General features: G+C 41.5%; 1 protein-coding gene across 1 annotated transcript in view; it reads right to left on the reverse strand.

Annotated features, from left to right (window-relative positions):
* Nucleotides 1-741: 741 nt before the first annotated feature.
* The window catches only part of LOC143274623 (GATOR complex protein Iml1-like), a 228,834-nt gene continuing 206,039 nt past the window's right edge, over nucleotides 742-23,536 (reverse strand). Inside the window, exons 21-23 of the mRNA XM_076578493.1 lie at nucleotides 20,264-20,420; nucleotides 16,752-16,812; nucleotides 742-16,238 (exon numbers count right to left, since the gene is read on the reverse strand). Of these exons, the coding sequence (XP_076434608.1) occupies nucleotides 15,764-16,238; nucleotides 16,752-16,812; nucleotides 20,264-20,420 (693 nt within the window). The 3' untranslated portion in view covers nucleotides 742-15,763. The remainder of the gene's footprint in view (nucleotides 16,239-16,751; nucleotides 16,813-20,263; nucleotides 20,421-23,536) is intronic.

Raw genomic sequence — 23,536 nt, forward strand, 5'->3', positions numbered from 1 at the left:
GACAAACTCATATATATGCTAAACCACATCTACCACGCAGATGCCTGACCAGCAGCATAACCCAACACATCAGGCTTTGCGTGCACGCATGTTTGAGTACCCATCGGGGTAGATTTTGTCTGCACAACTTTTGCCAGAGGACAAACACTTATGTTGCCATGAGTTAATTTTCTGTGTGCAATATGCTTCCTGCACATTAGATTGGTGTATTGTTGCATGATTTTAAACAGTGAGAAAACGGATGAGACATGGATTTCAAACTCAGACTGTCATGGTTAACAGTGTAAACACACGCACTTGAGCATGCACACACACAGTATTGGGAACTGGGCTTTCACCAACATATACATATTTCTTATGGACAGGGAGTGATTACCAGGTATATAATATAGTTGGAATTTTCCTTTCTATGTATTGAAGCAAAAAGTTATCATTTGGACAGAAATTAAGCACTTGTGATACACACCCTGCCATGCCGCATTTTCGGTTTTGTTGCTATTCAGCAGGAATCACACGTGAGCCATGGAGGCATGTTATAATATTGTTCAAATACATTTATGTTTGACTACACTTATGGTTGCTAATTTTGTTGTTTCTCAGGCTTACTGAATGTAAGACCAGTTGCTCTTGTTTGTTTACATCACCAATAAAGAGCTAAATGGACAAGAGTGTTGTTCATATTTGCTGAGTCAGATTTTTCAATCATCAGCTGACAGTGACAAAGGAACACATGCATTTCTGATCTTCTGATTCTTTATTCTTTCATATTGCATCATCCTCACTTCTTTCATGTTAGAGACATCACAATAAAAATCCTGTATATCACACACATACCTGACCACATAATTCTCATCACATATAGTGATATACTTGTAAATGCGCTCATTACGCACTCATCACAAGTCCCCAAATTTTTTTCATTTAAGCAATTTCAAACTTTCACAAATAAAATATCATCGGAAAGTCATCAGTGAATGTGATTCAAGAAACTATGAACAAGGATGCTGTAAAATGAATTCTGATTCATTTGCAAAAACTACCAATATATTGAAAGGTGAGAAAACTCCAGCTTATCTCCAATGCAAATTCACAAGGCAACATTTCAACAAGATAAGGGGTAAAATTACAAGGCTTAATATGTGTTAATTTTTCAGATGACAAGTTCTGAATAACATCTGCCTCTCAATTGTGACATACAGTATACAGCATAACAAAATGAACAAGAGTGACCCTCCATCCCCCTGAAAAAAAAATCAAATTTCTTGCAAACAAAAAGGACACATGTATACATTAAAATAATGTAAAAATGGAAATGATTGGAACAGAAAACAGACTTTGCAAAAAAGGAAGGAAAATACTTGTTACACAGGAAAGCAGTCTGATTCCTTTCCAAATATGCCCTATGCTTCTTTTAACCTTCGCCGGACGGTGCTATTGACTATACACGGAAGATGGTGTGGGTCCGTGTGGACCCATGTCCCTCAAAGAGGGAAGATCATGTCCACCCTTCCACAGACGGTGTGGGTCCATGTGGACCCACGGCCGTCATAGAAGGAAATTTTGTGTTCATCCCTCCGAAGACGGTGTGGGTCCAGGTGGACCCATGTCTATAAAGAGGGTTATTTTAATCCGATTTTGGCGAAGTTCTCAAAATACTGCTCCATCCTGCAACAGTGGCGGACAGTGGCGCTTATGCTTCCATAACAGCAGAATTTGTGTGTTTGTGTGTGTGTGTGTCAGGCATGCCTACTGTTACTGAGGGCCCGTATTTGTCCCGGTAAATTGGTAGAATTGAAACGGTGTCCTGGAAATACGGATGTTTGCTGCATGTCCCGGAAAATAAAAAAAAATCCGACCATAACATTTTTTCCCCTAAGTATTGAGTGGGTACAAGTGTACCCATAGATGGCTTTCTGACCATTGCCAAAGATACTTCTTTAAGACTTATGGAAACATGGGTGCAGCTCTTCGGCGGTCCTGAGACTGATTTTAGGTTTTGGTCAAAAACGGAACGTCCATTTTCTGGAAGAAAAAAGAAGGAGGAAGAAAAACGCCCAGAGTTCGTGTTATCTAATTGATGGCCAGTGAGACCTGTCTGTAGTCAGTCCAAGAGAGCAATGTACTGAATGGCTGTGCCCACCTTCCTCCCTCCCCAATCTTCCTCCACCTCCACCTCACCCTTCCACTACCACTGGCAGAGCTGTCAAAATCACTGCAGGCAATTCTGGTCCCTTCACTACCCCCCTCCCCTCCTGTACTTTGACTGCTCAGTCTCTCTCTCTCTCTCCTCTCACTCCCCCTCATCTCAGTGTGAAGGTCCTGTGCTGATAAAAAGAAAAAGAAAAGAAAACAGAAATAAGCATTCTGTGGAATTATATTCATAAGTGAAATCTGATCAACACAAACATGACCTCAATTTTCCTCCTTTCCTTCTGATCCCCTCACTTGACAACATCCCTCACTCCTCTTGTTTCCCACCACCAGACACCACCTCCCGTATGCATACTTGCCCTCTGCTCTCTCTGAGTCTCTGCCACCAATGGTGAGAGAGGGGTGGGGGTGGATAAAACCACACAGTCAATGAGTGTGGCAAAATTGGCACTGAGCCAGGACAGTGACCGCTTGCTCTGGCTGAGAGTCCCTGACTGTTGAAATTGATATGACCAGTCACATACCCACCCCCACCTCCCTCCAGTCATCCCCCTTCCCCATTTCTTTCCTCAAACCAGCACACAAGTCTGTCAGCGGAACAGACACTACAGCAGCAGAGACCAGATGGTCAGTTATATCGGTACAGCACAAACTTGTGTGATAAGTACATTTTCCTTGTAAACACAAACACACATACACACACAGAGGAGATCTCCTCCCAAACCTCTTAAAAATCAATTATTTCGTTTTCTGGCAGGAGTTGAGTTGGCCCTGGATGGTCAGCTGGGCCACACTGAAATCAATAGTACTAATAGTGATGATATCAATTTAATGTGAAATCTGCAATAGATAAATAATACAGGTGTATATGAGGGACTTGAATCACAGCCTTGGACATGATTGCATGATGACACAGACCTTCAGGAAGGAACACTCTGAGAAGTAGCCATTCATAAAGCCGGGGAGGAAAAGAGACGCGTATGTGTTTTGCGACATCAGTCAGACTGATGGCAGATGTATGTTTGCTGAGATGTTCCTGAAAATTTAACCGTCCCTGATTCTAATGTGTGTTGTTCCTGAAAAGCAAATTTGTGGGTAGGCATGCCTGGTGTGTGTGTGTGTGTGTGTGTGTGTGTGTGTGTGTGTGTAAACTGTATGTGTATATGTTGCATGTCTGTATGTGTGACACTAAGGAATGTTACCTGAAATGCAGACTATATTTCTAAGGCAATTAGGCTTCAAGCAGCAAGAAAAAAGAAACATAAAAATACAAGCAAGATCAAAACATCAAGAACACCAAGCAGTAGTAAGAAACACACACACACACACACAAAAAAAGAACTCAACAAGCAAGAATCATGTTAGGTCATGACATTGTGTAAGAGCCAAATACCATATCTTTACTGCATTTGGTATAGCTGAAGAACATGTATGCATTTTAGAATTCTCATGATCTGACAAGTTCAGTGTTTTTACTTTGAGCACGCACAGGAAGGGTAAAGAATTTGCATGTGGTCGGGACAAACATGCTGACTGCATTTCTGGCACCTCTGTCTCACTTTTCGATCAGCCTTCCATGAGCAGAAAAAGCAGCGTGCTTTCTTGCGCTGTGTGGGGGCAGCTTCACTTGATGTTCCAGGATCAGAACTGGCTTGTCTCTTGTGCAATGTGCTGGCAGCTTCACCTGATCTTACTGTCTCAGACTTGTCTTGCCTGACCGTTTTTGCTCTTGGCATTTTGTGCCCTTCTGACTCAAGCTCAATCCTCTTGATTGAACGTTTCATCAGATCAAGAGTGCCCCGGTGCATGTTTGTGTGCATGAGACGGCGCTTCATGTGTGGCAACATCAGGCTTTTACTGATGCATTGGATGAATGCACTCCGTGCATCTTTCTTTGCAAGAGAATCATCTTCAAATTTGATTGACCAGACACAGCGTGCAGCCACTGTAGCAATGATGTTGGCAAACATGACAAATGGCCAGCGTTTGGAAATTCTTTTTGAGGTATAAGCATGGGCAAGCTTATCTAGAGAGTCTACGGCCCCCTTTGTCTCATTGTAAAAAAGAACAATCTCAGGCTTTTGCTTGGGGGCCCCTGGCTTCACCATCCCTTCGTCATGCATTGAGCTGAGGAGAACGGTGTTCTTCCTTCTCTTCCCCTGGTAATTAACAAGGGTGACAGTCTTATTGTAAGCAAACTCGCTGCCGTAAAGTGAGAGGTTTCTGTTGCTTTTGAAAGGGTAGGGTAGAAACCTTTTGTTGGATCTGACTGTCCCTACGACTGTCAGGCCATTGTTTTGGGTTCCAGGGACCTGACTAGGGGGACGCTTGAAAATGTTCTTAGACGGCGTCTTTCTTTTTCCGGTCACTGGAACTTTGCTCCATCTTGTTCCGTCCTTTGCTGTATATGTGTTGGAATCTGGTGGCACTTCTTGCTCCTCACCTGACTGAGAAAAGACTTCTTCTTCATCTTTTTCGAAATCTGGTTCATCATCACTAGGGGACTCCGCATCAGGCTAAGGTGGAAGAAATTCTTCGTCACTAGTCATCGCCACTTTCTTGTTCGTGGTCCTGGGAACTGGCAATCCGTGTTCTTTGCTCATCTGGGGTAACCAAAAAAAGAAGAGATGGGTACAATATAGTCAGATATGATTCCATAAATTTGCAGTTATGTTTTACACACACACACGCACACACACACACACGCACCCTGTCATCGAAAAAACCCGGGCAACATTGTAAGCATTCGCAACTAAAAATGACAAGCAACAAAAATGCAGGCTCATGTAAGCACTTGTAAACAATTAACCCATAAACACTAGAGCACCAAAACAGAGACAGAGAGAAAGCCCCCCCCCACCCCCCCCTCCCCCTTGTCTCCCCAGACACATACGTAGACTACAGGCAAACATACACACATACAACAATTGAAAGTGAAAGTAGGCATTCATACAGTGGGTTTCATTGGTTTTTATAAAGCACGTACGTTAATCCCCCTATCCACTCCTCTATCGGCACCTGTGAACGCATGAACTACTGCGTGAGTACACCTCTGTGATTGTATTCTTCAAGCCTTTTTACGTTATTGATTAGTTTTGGCTAGCTTTGAGATGCAACTTGAATTGAGACAGAGACAGATACAAACCATAGATACAAGCCATTTCTGCACTCCCCAAACCCCCGACCCATCAACTTTATTTCCCCTAATAAATAGTCAAGTGGTTTAAATTCTAACTCAAAATGTTGATATACTCACCAAAATTACGATCTTCCTCTACGTCAGCGCAGGTGACAAGGGCTTCAAAAATGTTGGGTCTGTCCATGACGGTATCAGAGTGACTGTCCAGCCTCCATGAAAGATACTTGTAGCAAGGAGAGAACGTGGGAAAAACCTGCCGCTTCATCAGAACTTGTTACTTTCAGAAGTGCCAGTATCGGTTTCAGTTTCTCTCTCCAGCATGCAAAGAGGGGTTCTACAGACCTCCCCATTGCCGCCCTCTGTAGCCAAGGGTTACAATTTTCCTTCTTTGCGAGCCATGGGTCCACACGGACCCACACTGTTTGCTGAAGGGTAAACACAGTTTTCTTTCTTTGCGAGCCATGGGTCCACACGGACCCAGGCCGTCTGCAGAGGGGTAAACACAGTTTTCCCTCTTTGCGAGCCATGGGTCCACACGGACCCACACCGTCATCAGTGACTAGTTAAAATGTCACCTTTAATTACTTTTTGAAATTTTGACCCATATTTTTGAAATTTTAGGACAAGGAGGGGATTTGTGTGTTTGGAGCATATCTAAAATTTCATTGAAAAACATCTATAAATATACGAGATATCGGCATTTAAAGACCCTTCTGGGTTCACATGGACCCACACCGTCCGGCGAAGGTTAAAAGATAGCATGACACAAAAAATGACATTTGCTTTAAAAATTAAAGTACTGGTACAAACGCATAGTCTGGAAGGACAAGGGAGTGGGGATGGCTGGTGAGCTCTCTAGCATAAACAGTTCTTTGTACAAGGTTTATTTATTATTTGTTTAATTTTTCAATGAATTCAAATGATAAAGATTTTTGTACTCGCTCACTCAAAGGCCCCCAACTGAGATAATCCTGAACATTTGATAAAATGCACAAATAAATATTCCTGAAAAACCTGTGGCAGTTTGTACTGTTGTTTGCAGGCCACAGAATACTGAGATCAACTGTACGCACGCGCACACACACACACATCTCCTACAATCCCATCTTCCCTTGACCATTCGTTTCCAGGAACACTACACTTTTAATGAGGAAAGTCTGTGTGAAAAAAAAAACTTTGTTAGGTTGAGGACTGTATGTATGATAGTCAATCATATCCGACTATGACCACTAGAACAGCAGAGGAGGCATCTGCTGTTCTATCTGGGCTAGGATTTGACTTAGTGGAGAGTGTCTTGCCTTAGTTACATCCCCGCTCTCTCGGCCAAGAGGGTTTTAGGACAGTCAGCGTTGGGCTGGTTCCCAAAGGCCAATCAGCCCACAAGGCTGCAGCACTATCTTTCCTCCTCATTTCAAAGTGGTTGTCCTTCACAAAAGACTAAACTGTAAATAAGGACCACGGCCAAGAAATCTATCTGAAGGGGAAACACTTTCCTCCTCATTTCAAAGTGGTTGTCCTTCACAAAAGACTAACTGTAAATAAGGACCACGGCCAAGAAATCTATCTGAAGGGGAAACACTTTCCTCCTCATTTCCAAGTCGTTGTCCTTCACAAAAGACTAAGCTGTAAATAAGGACCACGGCCAAGAAATCTGAAGGGGAAACTGTAGCCGTGTAAGGAGACAAGGTTTACTTCTCAGGTTGGGTATGATGGAATTTCAGTTGAACTGGTTTACAGAATGTATTAATACGAAAGCCTCACAAACAATAAATAAAGAACCACCAGAGTGTTGTATAACTATAAAGATTTCCCCTGCACTTGTCTGGCACACTGACCTGTCAGCTAGTTTCTGCTGACCAGTGTTATGACCTGGTCAAGGTTTTTCCCAGTGGTGTGTAATTAATTTTAGCAGTCTATGGGCAGTCTGAACCTCCATTCAGTGTGAAAAACAGCACTCATTCCAGCATGCACACATGCATGTGCACGTGTATGCATGCATGCGCATGTGCGCACACACACAAAGGGTGGTGGGGAAATAAAGCTGGAGGTGGTGGTCTGATGTTTTTGTTAATAGAAAATTAAAGGGGAAGAGGATTACCTTGGTAATAAATATGCGAAAACAGACCACCATGAAAAAAAAGCTTCCACCTAATTGCTGTGTTGTTGCCAATAAAATTTGATTCTGTGGCAGTCTGGCCAAGTAAACAAAATCAATTTCAACACATTTCACTGATATCTTGTGAATGAAAACAGCCATAAAATATTTGGCTAATTGTGTCATTTACATTATTTCAATGAAAATCAAAGCCTATGCTTCAGAAAGAGCTCCGGATTTCATGGTCATAATTCAGCAAACTGAATTATTAGAGATATATTTATGCACATCCAAGAACAAGGAACAGGTTAAAAAATGGGTTTTCTTTTTTGGTATGCCTTTTTCAGCACACAGTCAAAGAAAAAACATTTTCAATCAATGCAGAAAAGACTGATGGGCTAGACAATCCAACCTGTCTCCACATAGACACAAAAGCTGAGTGACCATTTGTGAAAAAATACATCTGTCCCTACCTCAAAGTCACCAACAACACTGCTGTTGTTTATCTCCCCTCCCTCCAGTCACCAACACCGCTGTTGTTTATCTGCCAACCTCCAGTCACCAACAGTGCTGTTTATCTCCCCTTCCTCCCTCCAGTCACCAACACTGTTGTTTATCTCCCCTCCCTATCTCCCTCCAGTCACCAACACTGTTGTTTATCTCCCCTCCCTATCTCCCTCCAGTCACCAACACCAATGCTGTTTATCTCCCCTACCTCCCTCCCTCCAGTCACCAACACCACTGTTATCTCCCCTCCCTCTCTCCCTCCAGTCACCAACACCACTGTTGTTTATCTGCCCCTACCTCTCTCCCTCCAGTCACCAACACCAATGCTGTTTATCTCCCCTACCTCCCTCCAGTCACCAACACCACTGTAGTTTATCTCCCCTCCCTCTCTCCCTCCAATCACCAACACCACTGTTGTTTATCTGCCCCTACCTCTCTCCCTCCAATCACCAACACCACTGTTGTTTATCTGCCCCTACCTCTCTCCCTCCAGTCACCAACACCACTGTAGTTTATCTCCCCTCCCTCTCTCCCTCCAATCACCAACACCACTGTTGTTTATCTGCCCCTACCTCTCTCCCTCCAGTCACCAACACCACTGTAGTTTATCTCCCCTCCCTCTCTCCCTCCAATCACCAACACCACTGTTGTTTATCTGCCCCTACCTCTCTCCCTCCAATCACCAACACCACTGTTGTTTATCTGCCCCTACCTCTCTCCCTCCAGTCACCAACACCACTGTAGTTTATCTCCCCTCCCTCTCTCCCTCCAATCACCAACACCACTGTTGTTTATCTGCCCCTACCTCTCTCCCTCCAATCACCAACACCACTGTTGTTTATCTGCCCCTACCTCTCTCCCTCCAATCACCAACACCACTGTAGTTTATCTGCCCCTACCTCTCTCCCTCCAATCACCAACACCACTGTAGTTTATCTGCCCCTACCTCTCTCCCTCCAATCACCAACACCACTGTAGTTTATCTGCCCCTACCTCTCTCCCTCCAATCACCAACACCACTGTTGTTTATCTCCCCTTCAGTCACCAACACCACTGTTGTTTATCTGCCCTCCAGTCACCAACACCACTGTTGTTTAACTGCCCCTACCTCCCTCCATCCAGTCAGTCTGTATCATGCCTTAGTTGGTGGAGTGAGCTGCTGAAGATTTCATCTAACATCAATAACAGTGAAAATATATGCTTAACTACAGAAAGAATTAACTGCTCTCATCTTCATCTGTTCAAGCTGCATTTTGTCTTGCCTTCATGTAAATCCTCTTCATTACCATCACAGTAAGCACATCCAGTACAAATCAGTGAAGGAAAACATAATCAGAAGATTTGGCAGTCAAGCACTGACGTTGTTCGACCAAATACGTAAAGCTATCGTGTTGTTGTTTTTTTTTAGCATGATAAAGACATAATTGCGTTGAGACAATAATCATGTTTTTTCTTAGTTTTTTTAATATCAAGATTATTTAAGACATTCTTTTAATTTGGCGGTAAAGGAGACGTTGCCATCACCTCAGGCACACCGAAACATGTAGCTGTTTTCTCAAGATACACACACACACACACACTCACGCAACCAAACACTGGGTTATGACATTGACTCACTTTTTTTTTTTACACAAGTGAGTCAAAAATCAGACTTGTTTTAGATTGCTTGACCCATTCCTTGACCCACTGCATTCACTAACAGTGCTTTCTCTTTTCATCTGTTTTGGCTTTTCCATTACATATAGTATGGATGTGATGGGTAAACCAGCATATAAAAATACAATACTGAGTATTAAATCATATCTGTCAAATCCATTCTAACAAGAGATCACTATAAGTATAGTATCAATGTGTACCGTACAACTTCCACAAGCAACACCCTCCAGAATCAACTGAGGATGAAGAAACACAAAATAACCCACAAGAATAACAGCTGAAGATAATGAAGGCTGCAAACCACTATCCAAAATCGGAAAAGTTTCTCAATTTTCAAGGCATTTTTCATTTGGCCTGTAGGCAAATGAAAAATATTTGGGATATTTTTTTTTTACAGATTAAGTCATGGAAGAAGAGATTATACTCAGTCCGAACCCTGCCGATACAGCTATTTTGAGTAATTCTGCTAAGACTGTCATCCTTGTTAAATACATTTTCCAGGGCAGTGACTGATTTAAAAGGAACACAGCTTCCTTCTGTCAAATATTTAGATATATTTTGTGGACATTAACAAAGGTACAGTTTACAGCAGTCTTCCTGTTGTTTTTAAAGAGGGAAAAATTCAACCTTTCAAAATAATTCTCCCATGGCAGATTCAGTACAATTTACATATATCTAGGTCTTTGTCACAGGGATAGAATGTTTCATGGTTGTCAGAGCTGTCACTGTCAGCAAACATCAATTACCATATCAACTTAATAATTTTCTGTGCTGTCCCATTATCTGCACTGTTTCAGTGGCATTACCCCCAATGCCGCTCATTCCAAGTCTATGAATACTCACCCACAACAGATTTTTTTTTTGCAGTCTCAGTGCTGGCAGTCCACAAGTAACTATGAATGAACTTAATTATAGGATAGGTAGGCCTAATTGCGAACATGTAATTGCAAATGGTTCATGTACTGCTCCACTTCAAAGCATACTCATCACATACATTTCACAAATTACCATCTGCTTCAACCTTGGTCAGATACATTAATGAATGTCCACTTCCAGGAACCAGTCATCCATCAGCTACTTCCAGCTATTTACGTGTTTTCTTCTCTTCGCACACCACTGCTGACCATGTTTACAAATGTGCTCTCATAATCCTAAACTCAAAGGGAAGCAAGTAGGAGGACTTGAACTTGAACAGTTTAACCCTTTCATCGCCAGAGATGCAGAGCTAGCTGACTGTACAAACCAGCTGAGCAGCAGTACACTTCTGTCTAAACCAGCTGTGCAGGAGAGGGAAAACTGTGTCACCACCAACCCACTTTAACCTGCTATAACTTCGCTTTTACTCATTGAATGTTCTTCATTTGTAGCTCATTTTAAAGGGCAAAGAATGCGAATTATGATAAGTATGATTATTTGTATGAACACACTGACTGCATTTTGAAATAAGTTGATGAAAATAAAAAACTAAAGTATGTACTTTTGAGTAGTTTTCACATATTCTTAGTTGTTTTAAACATAAAATAACCATTTCAAGTGAAAAATAAACACACAGACAGGGAAATACAACTGGAAACATAGACATAACACAATGTAATAAAATGTGCACTCACCTATGTGCACAGATTAGAAGAATACACACACACACACACACACACAATCACCACCTATTCCATTAGGGAAAACACCACCACCACACACTCATTTTCGACCAGTCTGGCGAATTCTTCTCCACTGTCACTGTCAGCAGTACAGGTCACTGATTGGCACCTGAAGTGTTCAACTAGGAAGTCACTGATTGGTGCCTGAACCGTCGAAAGGGTTAAAATAGCCAATTTGACTGGATATGTTGAACGTGCAATACCGGTGCTGGAAGAATTTAAGAAAGCATGTTGGTGATCAAACGTCAGTTTTGACAGGAATCTCGGAAAAAGTGTTGTTTACACAATAGGATATTGACTCAAGTCAATCTGCGAATGGTGCTGCACAGTTATTGAGGACTCTCAAAAGGGTATGTTTGTGTGGGGTGTGTGTGTTAAAATGTATGTTTCTGTATGTATGTGCATGTGTGATCAAAACCAACAACACAACAGTCTGGTGCAACGTTCCAATATGTTATGTCTAATGAATTCATGACCTGCTTCTGTTTTAATTGTCCACATGTACCCAAACCCATTGTTAGCAATTACCCTCAAGCACCCCTGTTATTTCAACCATTTGATAAACATTGAAAAGAAGTAGTTGACGAACTTTTCCTGGTGCAACAAATCAGAGAAAGTGTTAAAAATAGAAGAGCTACATTTGACGATCGTACAACCTGTCATCTATAGAATACACGCATTGAGCTGGCCACTCTGACTGGATCATTCATAATTAGGACTACCCTGTTCATGCTATTAAAAGACACAAGGATGGTCAATTTTGCCTACATCAACCTCCAGCAAAATAACCATTTTTTTCAAAGAAAGCCAAGTGTATAAAGTCATGACAAAATATAAACCCTTTCATGTCAAAATGATTACTAGGCAGAATAGTGGGATAGTATATCAAAAACTAATCACAACCTGATTTTATTTTTAGTCTGTTCTCTGAAGATGGTGATAATACAAACTGATATTAGGCTCTAAATAAATCAACTGAAAGATTCACTTACATTTGTCATAATAACTGGAACCGATAAAACCATCCGGATGAAAAGGAAAAGAAAATAACCAAAATTGAAGACAAAGTATAAAAAAAAAAGACAAAAAACCCCCAACCTCTGAGGTGAGGGGTGAGAGTACGGTGAAAGATGGAAGTGAAGGAATTTTCATTTTGTTCACTTTTTTGTTATTTCTTTGCATACATTATAAACATGTGGTTTTTTTTTGGTTTTTTTTTTTTTTTGCAAACTAATGCTGATATCTATCATAGTAATGGTGAAAATGAAGATAAAAAAACAAAAACAAAATTACTCAGGATATTCCACATTTGTTTTAAAAAAACATGGTTCAAAACAGGATCGCAACAATGTAGGCAATCTCTGTTGCTTCCATGAAGTTATGGTGGGGATCAATGATTATTATTTACAATATTTAGTAAATGGGGAATTCAACAATAGTCCAAACACTTGGCTCGTTCCAACATTATGTTATCCACATTTTATTGAACTGAAATTATCTCTCGCACTTCACAAACCAAAAACAAAACAAAAGCAAAAAATGTCCAAGCAGTTTCAACAATGACATTTTGATTGTACAAATACTTGACAGAACTTATACCTGCTCTTTTTCCCCATAAAATAGCTGGACATATACATGTTCTAATAAGGTAGGCAAGGCCTTCAAGACTCACTTGTGATATGCGTTTCAGTTTCTCAAGGAGGCGTCACTGCATTTGGACAAATCATACACACCACACCACATCTGCTAGGCACTAGCAGATGTCTGACCATCAGCTTAACACAACGTGCTTAGTCAGGCATTGAGCGCATATTATATATATATATATATATTTGTGTGTGTGTGTGTGTGTGTGTGTGTACCTATCAGTGTGGATTTCTTCCACAGAATTTTGCCAGAGGACAACACACTTGTTGCCATGGGTTCTTTTTCAGTGCACCAAGTGCGTACTGCACACAGGACCTCAGTTCATAGTCTCATCTGAGTGACTAGATGCTCAATTTGATTTTCAAACCTTGGTAGAAAGGGTGAGAGTGGGATTCGAACCATGACTCTCATGGACTCTGTATTAGCAGATGAACATCTTACCCATTCTGCTATGTTCCACTTTATCCAACTAAGGAATCATGAGGAGAAAAAAAAAACCCCAAAACCAACAAAATCTTCAAGAATGTGTTCTGTATTAGATATTATTAAGCTTGGAACAAAAAAGAAGAAAAAAAGGGTACTGGAACAGAAACAAACCATTAATATTAAGCTCAGAAGCAAGAAGACTTATCACAGGACCAAAACACACCTTACTTCTATCATTCAAAATTAATGTTTAAACTTATGTTGTTTTTTTTAACCACAATAAATTGATCACTTTATTTGAGGTGATAACAGTTTAAATCATGTTGATGTATCTTGATTTGAGAAATTACTTAAAATTGACAGTAAAGACATAACATGTTGCACTTTTCTCCAGATCTGCACAGACCGGTGTACCTCACAGAAACTCTCATGCCATTGATTCAATTTTTTAATGTTCATTCTAGTTAATTCAGTATCCACTTAAAAATATTCACATGTAGTACGTAGTAGTAGTCATTGTTTTTGCACCTTTTCAACTGTACTTAACTGACGAGTTAGACCTGACAAAACAAGGTCTATTCATGAGTGACAAATTGTACCGCAGTTGACTTAAATATGCAACAATGTGGAACAAAATGTCACAAATGTGACAAATTGTAATGTTTTGACATTTTGTACTGACACATCAGTACAAAATGTGGTAATTGTGACATTTTGTACCATGAACATGATAAAAAAATTTTCAATTTTAATCCTTTCGCTGCCAGGAAAATAAGATTTAAGTGAAATCTATTTGCCAGGGTTTTTTCCACAAAAATCAGGTATAAATTTTCAAAAAATTCTGTGCTCTTTGTTATTTGAGAAAGACCCATAAAAGTATATATTTTCTCAAAAGTAAATGAATAAAGAATACAAAACACATAATGTTTCGCCATTTTATATATTCTTAGTGACATGCTGTTGTTTTGAAATAAGTGTTTTGTTTTTTGTCACATTTTCAACTTGTTCATTACAAACATTAGTCAGGTAATTTGCACCAAAACATCATATTTTCTGGACAAATGGATATCTGTACACACAAAATCATACTACAACAACCACAATGAAAAAAAAATTAAAAGAGACAGATACACAATGCATTGTGACTTCTCCAAGTGATACAATGGATGTGAGGCCACGCCCCCTCAGTCTCCACCCCCACCCCCTCCTCTTCACCCCGTCATTGTGGCAGCGAAGCGTACATGCTTGCGATGACGAGTTATCTCGTCATATAGGCCCCTTTCACTGAACATTTCCACAATGTTTATACCCCTTTCACTGAATTATTTCATACATAAGTTTCCATAAATCATTCAATTCTGGGACAAAATCAAAAAGCTATCTTTTATCCAGAAATTGCAGATTACTATGGGAAATCCCTAATTGTGTCTTTAAACATGGGCTGTAAATGGGACAGTATAAACTGGTGGTCAGCATCTTCGGGGCTGACGGGTGTGGTGGCCAAATGTTTTGAGTGCTGGAATTCTCATGAGTTCAATCCCCAAATCAGCACATCCGAAATGGTGTAGATTTTTCAAATCTCTCACCTGCTAATGCCTGAACCCATTTCGTCATGCATGCAAAAGACCAACAATGCACGACAAAGATCCTGGGTTGTGGAAACATGAAAATAACCAGCAGGCATTAACCATAACAGATTCATCAGCAAGTTCATGTTGGTCGTGTGATGGAAAGAAGACATCATACATCATCTTAAAACACAAACTGTCAAGTCCAGCACAGTGTTATTAGCTGAAGTGCCAGACATCAAGACCCACTCTAAATCACATGAACATACACTGGGTAACAGCTCTGTCCTATAATATAAAAAGAAGAAACACCATGCATTTAGTGCACAGATGCCCCAGACTACTGAAGAGAGAGAGGAAGAGACTGTGTGTGTGTATGTATGAGGTGAAGTCCATATAAGCATGTGTGTTGACAAAGTTCATGTCACTTCAGCATGGTTGGATCTCTTACAGAGATGAGCTCCACTTGCTGCACCCCCCACTTCCACTCACAACAACCACAGGCCTATATTGTGCCACTTGAGCCAGCTCATCCCTATCGTTGATGAGGAAAGTGCCACCAGCAGATATCACATACCATGGAGCAACAAAAAGTCAAAAGTGTACAAGACTGCAACTCAGATCCCCATCACATGGGAAGGCAGGTGACACACTGAGATCCCCATCATGATGGAAGGCAGGTGACACACTGAGATCCCCATCATGATGGAAGGCAGGTGACACACTGAGATCCCCATCATGATGGAAGGCAGGTGACACACTGAGATCCCCATCATGATGGAAGGCAGGTGACACACTGAGATCCCCATCATGATGGAAGGCAGGTGACACACTGAGATCCCCATCATGATGGAAGGCAGGTGACACACTGAGATCCCCATCATGATGGAAGACAGGTGACACACTGAGATCCCCATCATGATGGAAGGCAGGTGACATTTTGCAGCAGCTCCTCCAGGCGGCCATCTCTCTTGAGGCAGAAGTAGCTGAAGTCAGCCAGCACCTTGTCTTGGAAGTCCTCAAAACCTGTGTTGTTGGAGCGCCAGCGCTTGGTGGACATGAAGTTCCATGACCACAGGAAGCCTATGCGGTGGTCCACTTCGCTCTTCAGGTTGGACTGCTGGCGGGCAATGTAGTCCTTGTGCAGGTCAGACGATGACCTCTTCACCAGGTGGCCAGCTGTTGGGGAGGATGAGTACTTCATAAGGCTCTTCATCACTGGGGGAGGGGAGGGAGGTGGGGAGGGCTTGAGTTCAGGAATGAGGACAAACATGCCCACAGTGCAGTGGACATACTGGTGTTTGTAGTCTTCCTCTTCAATGCAGGAGGTGGACGAGGGGCGGGGGTTGTAACCCTCTGGCTGCTTGACTGAGCAGGGCACGAACCCAAACCTGCAAAATTAGTTACAGCTCAAACATCCGAGACAGAGAATCTGATCAGAAAAGTTATTAATCTGACATAGTTACTGCACCCCACAGAAAGAATTACATTTGTGCAACCTTCTATCTTCCTCAGCTGTGGATGATACTCTACTGACACATGTGCAGAGGTAAAATGTAGTTGTTCTAGATGTGTCCAAGACCTGCCTAGCACCTCATTCACTCACCATTAAAAAGATTACATGCTAAATTTGTGACAGATATAGCTGTGAAAATCTTGGCAAAATAGCACCACTGTACAGTGACACTGTGTTTACCACTATGGCAGTTGTCATAATACCCCTTTCCACCACTTCAGTATCACCACTATACTGTAACAGAAATATGTCCCCTTTCAACCATATTAATACCAGTTTTGTACAACACAAGTAATCATAGTACCCCAACTTTGTACTGCTGTGTTACACTGCACCAGGAATGAGGTACCCCATTATGCCAACCCTCCTTCCCGAGCCAGGCTGGTACCTTTTCAGTATGGCATCCTGGATGATCAGCAGTCGCTCTTGCCTCATGTCCTCGGAGCAGTCTGTAACAGCAATAGATCCATGTGGTAACAATCAGGAAAATGGAAAAGAAAAACCCCAATAGTACAGATGAATGAATATGGGATTAGGTTGAAACAAAAGTTTATTTGAACATCACACTGGCGGAAATGTAATATTATATAAAAGAGAGAGGGAGCAACAACAAGCTGAAAACAGAGTGTGCTGAATACACAAACACACACACACACACACAAAAAGAGAGGCAAGGCCTTCAAGACTCACTTGTGATACAAGCTTTTTATGTATTGAGTATAATTTTAAAATGTAATGTTTAAGATGAGAAAGATCAGTTTGAAGCAAATTAAGTCCCCTAGCATTAATTAAAGAGTAATTTCCCTTTTTTACTATCTGCACCAAAACGTTTGCAAAATAAATAAAACTTCCATGCTTAGCAAAAGAAGTTCCTGTTTGAACAAAAAATGATAATAATGACTGCTCTTGTTGTTGGGTCAGAATATCAGATCAAAGTGCCAAGTTTAGAGAATACAAAAAATATAAATATAACAGTAAATGCAGTTTGCATATAATTAGGCTTCTTTTTTTTAATTTTTTTTGTGCCCATCCCAGGTGCAATATTGTTTTAAACAAGATGACTGGAAAGAACTGAATTTTTCCTATTTTTATGCCTAATTTGGTGTCAACTGACAAAGTATTTGCAGAGAAAATGTCAATGTTAAAGTTTACCACGGACACACAGACACACACACAGACAACCGAACACCGGGTTAAAACACAGACTCACTTTGTTTACACAAGTGAGTCAAAAAACCAATTGTGTCAAAAACAGGAACAAAATGGGTGCAAAAAATGTACCATATTATTTTCAAAACAATTAAAAGAAAAAAATTGTTGCTCAGCCCATGAATCAGAAGATAAAAAAACAATACAGTCTGCATCTTCCACCCAATGAATACAATGTCCTGTGCAAATTTCACATGTAATTCAACTGTCTGTCTTGACTAAAAAATGTATACTATTTAATACATTCACCACTGACATATTTTGCTATGCCAAGGAAAATTTGGGGAAAATTGGAAATTCAAAACTGTAATCTTAGTCCAGTTATATCTCACTAACTATTGAAGATAATCTATAAAATGTATGTATCACTAAGCTACATTCTTGATAATACAAAACCTCTCAGAAATAATCATCTTTATACAGTGTAACTTGCACATTCAAGACGCACACATATACACACCTTTCTTTTGATCATAATATATTCCCATAAATTTGTTCACAACGTACACATACAGAGAGAGAAACAAGGAGAGACAGGAATGCACTTTTCCCTTTCAGTCCCTGTCATACAGCCACACACACTTCACCATCCCATGCTCAAGGAGTTAATTCTTATTCATATTCTTGCCTAACAGAACTTTTTTTTGTTGTTGTTGTTCTGAGTGAAACACAGGAATGTGCGATATTTGGACATACAGTGCAAGTCAACATAACACTCACACCATATCTGCCTGCTCAGTGTGGCCATACTGCCAACGTCCACTGACATCCTGCATCTATTTCAATTTTTCCTTCATCACAGTTTGGTACAATGAACATATACAGACTCTGAATGGTTAATTTAATGTGTCTAGATTACAAGCATACTATTAAGTGAGCAATCATCAGGTAGAAGACCCTTTTTTTTCTCAATAATGATTTGCTAACTGGACCACTTGGAGTGTGTGTGTAAAAAGGGTTTGCCTCATGCCAAAAAGATGTTGGACACTTTGTCAAGTGAAGATAGTGGTCCCAGTCAGCTGATTTTCACAACTTTGCAAGCTGTGCAAATGATTATGTACAAGCATAATGATGACAAATCAATCTGATCTGTCTTGACTTATGATTTGTTTGAACTTGAAGGTGATGAAACAGACAGTAACGAAACTGACAGCAACATTCAACACTTTGTTCAGTCCATCTATATCCAGTCAAGCATGTTTTTTGAGTGAGTGACCATGACTGACAGTGAAGGTGTGTACTTTCACATAATTTGAGAAGAGGGGGTAGAGAGGTAGAGGAGTGGTGTAAGGCAATAGGCTGAAGGTCAGACAGAGGGTGTGTAAAGGAGACTTGGCTCAACTGTCAGTGAACTGTCTTTTCACAGTGTTAAACTGCCAATAATGACAATAGCCAATAATCCACAATTTTCATGACACCCAGAGCTGACAAATGATAGACAGTAATCACATGGTTTTTTGGGTTTTTTTTCTTCACTTTCTGTCACTGATCAGTTGACCCTTTATAGAGGAGACAAACTGCTGGATCAGTTACAACCAGGAGGTAGGGAATATCATCAAAGCACTTTCTCCTTTCAAGGGCGACACTGAGGTGTAAGAAAAGCTTGACGACTCACTTTTTGAGAATGTGACTGACTTTTTTATCTCGACCCAAACCACGATTGCCATTGCTGGGATGGGTATTCACTTCCATGACTACAAGAGTTGTGATTGTTATCATAAACTTAAAAGCCATCTTCTTTCTTTTACAGGTATAATCAGACAATGACAATAAGCATGCTATAACCAGCTGTATTTTGTTTTTCTCTTTGTGTGTCATTGTATGGAGATGGAAATAGACTTTTCAACTCATTCTACCCACAGCTACATGCATGCTACAACTCCCCTGGACCAGCACTACATGAGACCACTGCAGAAAGAACAGGTGGTTCACTAAAACAGCAAAAATTGATGGAAAATTGTAAGTTTAATCATTCAAACAAAGCTTCCTTTTCATGCTTCTGGAATCCGTAAACGGCACAGTTTAGAATGCCAACTGTACCAAGCAAGAATGAACAAAATTAGAATAGTGTGTTGGTACGAGAAAACTTGCACCTGGTCCACAGGGGAAATGATCATGTTACAAGTTAACTCACAAATGGAGTAGAATGAGTTAATGCATAAAAATATTTTATCTTCACTTTGAAATGCCTGAGCAGTTGTCTAGATTCAAAATAATTGGGGAAAAAAAAGCCCTGATTTTGAATCCACAATCATGTTCTTTCAGAAACATTCACTTTCGTTCTGTATCTCCTTCAGTTTTTGTGATAGAATTAAAAAAAATTATTACCTGTAAATTAAAAAAGAAATCACTGCAAGGAGAGCACGTTTCTTCTTCTTTTTTTTCTAATATACAAAATTCTGTGCCACTGAATGGGTTTGAATATACACTGTATGTCAACAATCTAATCGAAGGGTAAGGCCAAAATCTGCAACTGATCAGTGTTTATAATAATGAATACCAATTAAATTCCAGAGGAATCAAGTTATAGTGTCAGTGGGCTTATCGCTTCAAGCATCTTGACAAATAAAAGCAATAATCATCATCATGTTTATCTTAATCATGATTATCATCAAAACAACAAAAAAAGCAGAAAGAGATAATAATGAATTATCCTTCAGTAATACTTAATTACATCAAATGTAATATTACCCCTGAAGATGCCTTCTGTAAAGTTGATGTTGAGTGGAATGAAGATGGGGCCCCGCAAGGGATCAGAGTTTACACAGTTGGGCAGAGCAAAAGGGTCCCCAGGCACTGGGATCAGATGGAAACCACAGGTGGTAGCTTTCCGCGCCCAGCTGTAAATCTGCACACATAACCTAACCCATTAATTTGCTGTCTACATGAATTAGGCTTAGATGCTCCCACATCACTGGGCACATGATGCAGTTAAACTGCTCCATTCTCCGAAGTCCTCAGCCAGTTTGCCTTCATCTGTTGAAAAGTCTGAGGTCTCAATTTTTTGATGACAGAGCATCTTCAGGTATCCTCTCTCTAGCCTGAGTGTGTCCAGTTCATGGATTGGTGTGTGATTCTTGTTGCAGGGAGCTTCAGTACATGTCCCAGCCACATCTGTCTACATGCTAGTATCTATAAGCAGAGAAATTTACCCTTTTGTACCTTGCACAGTTTTGAAATATAATGACACTTATGACACTGTGTTCAATGACACCACTGAGGTAACTGGTCGACTGGAAGCAAAGAAAGACTGTCAGCTCTGAAATAACATAACCAGGTAACAACAGCACTAAATTCATTAAAATGTCTCTGTGTGAAAAGACAGTGAACTGAACTTGAAAATGTTCAAATGGCACCTAAACGTTATCAGTAAGATGCCCAGAAATATATCCCTTCCCTAATTGTTTGTACTTTGTTGGAAGGTCAAAAAACCACTCTGATGAAAAGGGAGTCCTTGCCCCAGCACTGCTTGAGCAGGGTGGGAAAATACACATCCAAGCACTGTTTGAACTTAGGGCAGAATGGATTAAAGACTGGGAAGAAATTGATGGCCAGTGGGAACTACTAAAACAGAGGTTAGTTTGTTTCTTTCACCGCATTTGACAGAGTCAAGAGAAAGAAGCTCTAATTTTAATCTTTGAGAATTGTTTCGCCTATGACACATAAAAGAGATTTTAAGTATACAGATTATCATATCGTAGAACCATTCGGCATCCAACTAACCCTGTTTAAGCATTACTTAGATTTCTGTTGCTAAGATTAACTATGTCAGAAACAAGAATTGCAAAAATATAATTCTGCCAAACACAAGAAAAATAAATTATTCTCACACACATTCTGACCCAGCAGTTCCTACCAGCCATCTACCCCCTTCCTAAAGCTGTGAAGATTTAAATGCATGAAAATGAAATAAAGCTATGGATAAAAGCCATGATGGCAGCCCTTTGTAAGGAAATGCTTTCTTCATGGGAAAGCAATCCAATTTCACAAAGGAAAATCAGCAATGAATACAATACACACACATACACACTCACACTTCTTGAAGCCTGTCCAAACTTTCAGATTTATCCTTTTTTCTTCTTCTTTTAAAAAAAATATCTTCTTGCGGAAACTGGCCAGCTGACATGTCTGCAGAAGATGGGACAATCAGACCTGTCTCCAGGAGAGGGGACAATCAGACCTGTCTCCAGGAAAGGGGACAATCAGACCTGTCTCCAGGAGAGGGAACAATCAGACCTGTCTGCAGAAAAAGGGACAATCAGACCTGTCTCCAGGAGAGGGGACAATCAGACCTGTCTGCAGGAGATGGGACAATCAGACCTGTCTGCAGGAGATGGGACAATCAGACCTGTCTGCAGGAGATGGGACAATCAGGCCTGTCTGCAGGATATCAGACCTGTCTCCAGGAGAGGGGACAATCAGACCTGTCTCCAGGAGAGGGAACAATCAGACCTGTCTGCAGGAGAGGGAACAATCAGACATGTCTCCAGGAGAGGGGACAATCAGACCTGTCTCCAGGAGAGGGGACAATCAGACCTGTCTGTAGGAGAGGGAACAATCAGACCTGTCTCCAGGAGAGGGAACAATCAGACATGTCTGCAGGAGATGGAACAATCTGACATGTCTGCAGGAGAGGGGACAATCAGACCTGTCTCCAGGAGAGGGGACACTCAGACCTGTCTCCAGGAGATGGGACAATCAGACCTGTCTCCAGGAGAGGGGGCAATCAGACCTGTCTCCAGGAGATGGGACAATCAGACATGTTTCCAGGAGAGGGGACAATCAGACCTGTCTCCAGGAGATGGGACAATCAGACCTGTCTGCAGGAGATGGGACAATCAGACATGTTTCCAGGAGAGGGGACAATCTGACCTGTCTCCAGGAGAGGGGACAACCAGACCTGTCTCCAGGAGAGGGAACAATCAGACCTGTCTGCAGGAGAGGGAACAATTATACCTGTCTCCAGGAGAGGGGACAATCAGACCTGTCTGCAGGAGATGGGACAATCAGACCTGTCTCCAGGAGATGGGACAATCAGACCTGTCTGCAGGAGAGGGGACAATCAGACCTGTCTGCAGGAGATGGGACAATCAGACCTGTCTGCAGGAGATGGGACAATCAGACCTGTCTCCAGAAGATGGGACAATCAGACCTGTCTGCAGGAGAGGGGACAATCAGACCTGTCTCCAGGAGATGGGACAATCAGACCTGTCTCCAGGAGATGGGACAATCAGACCTGTCTCCAGGAGAGGGGACAATCAGACCTGTCTCCAGGAAAGGGGACAATCAGACCTGTCTCCAGGAGAGGGAACAATCAGACCTGTCTGCAGAAAAAGGGACAATCAGACCTGTCTCCAGGAGAGGGGACAATCAGACCTGTCTGCAGGAGATGGGACAATCAGACCTGTCTGCAGGAGATGGGACAATCAGACCTGTCTGCAGGAGATGGGACAATCAGGCCTGTCTGCAGGATATCAGACCTGTCTCCAGGAGAGGGGACAATCAGACCTGTCTCCAGGAGAGGGAACAATCAGACCTGTCTGCAGGAGAGGGAACAATCAGACATGTCTCCAGGAGAGGGGACAATCAGACCTGTCTGCAGGAGAGGGAACAATCAGACCTGTCTCCAGGAGAGGGAACAATCAGACATGTCTGCAGGAGATGGAACAATCTGACATGTCTGCAGGAGAGGGGACAATCAGACCTGTCTCCAGGAGAGGGGACACTCAGACCTGTCTCCAGGAGATGGGACAATCAGACCTGTCTCCAGGAGAGGGGGCAATCAGACCTGTCTCCAGGAGATGGGACAATCAGACATGTTTCCAGGAGAGGGGACAATCAGACCTGTCTCCAGGAGATGGGACAATCAGACCTGTCTGCAGGAGATGGGACAATCAGACATGTTTCCAGGAGAGGGGACAATCTGACCTGTCTCCAGGAGAGGGGACAACCAGACCTGTCTCC

The sequence above is a fragment of the Babylonia areolata genome, chromosome 29, assembly GCF_041734735.1.
Source record: "Babylonia areolata isolate BAREFJ2019XMU chromosome 29, ASM4173473v1, whole genome shotgun sequence".
Taxonomy (NCBI): Eukaryota; Metazoa; Mollusca; class Gastropoda; order Neogastropoda; family Buccinidae; genus Babylonia; species Babylonia areolata.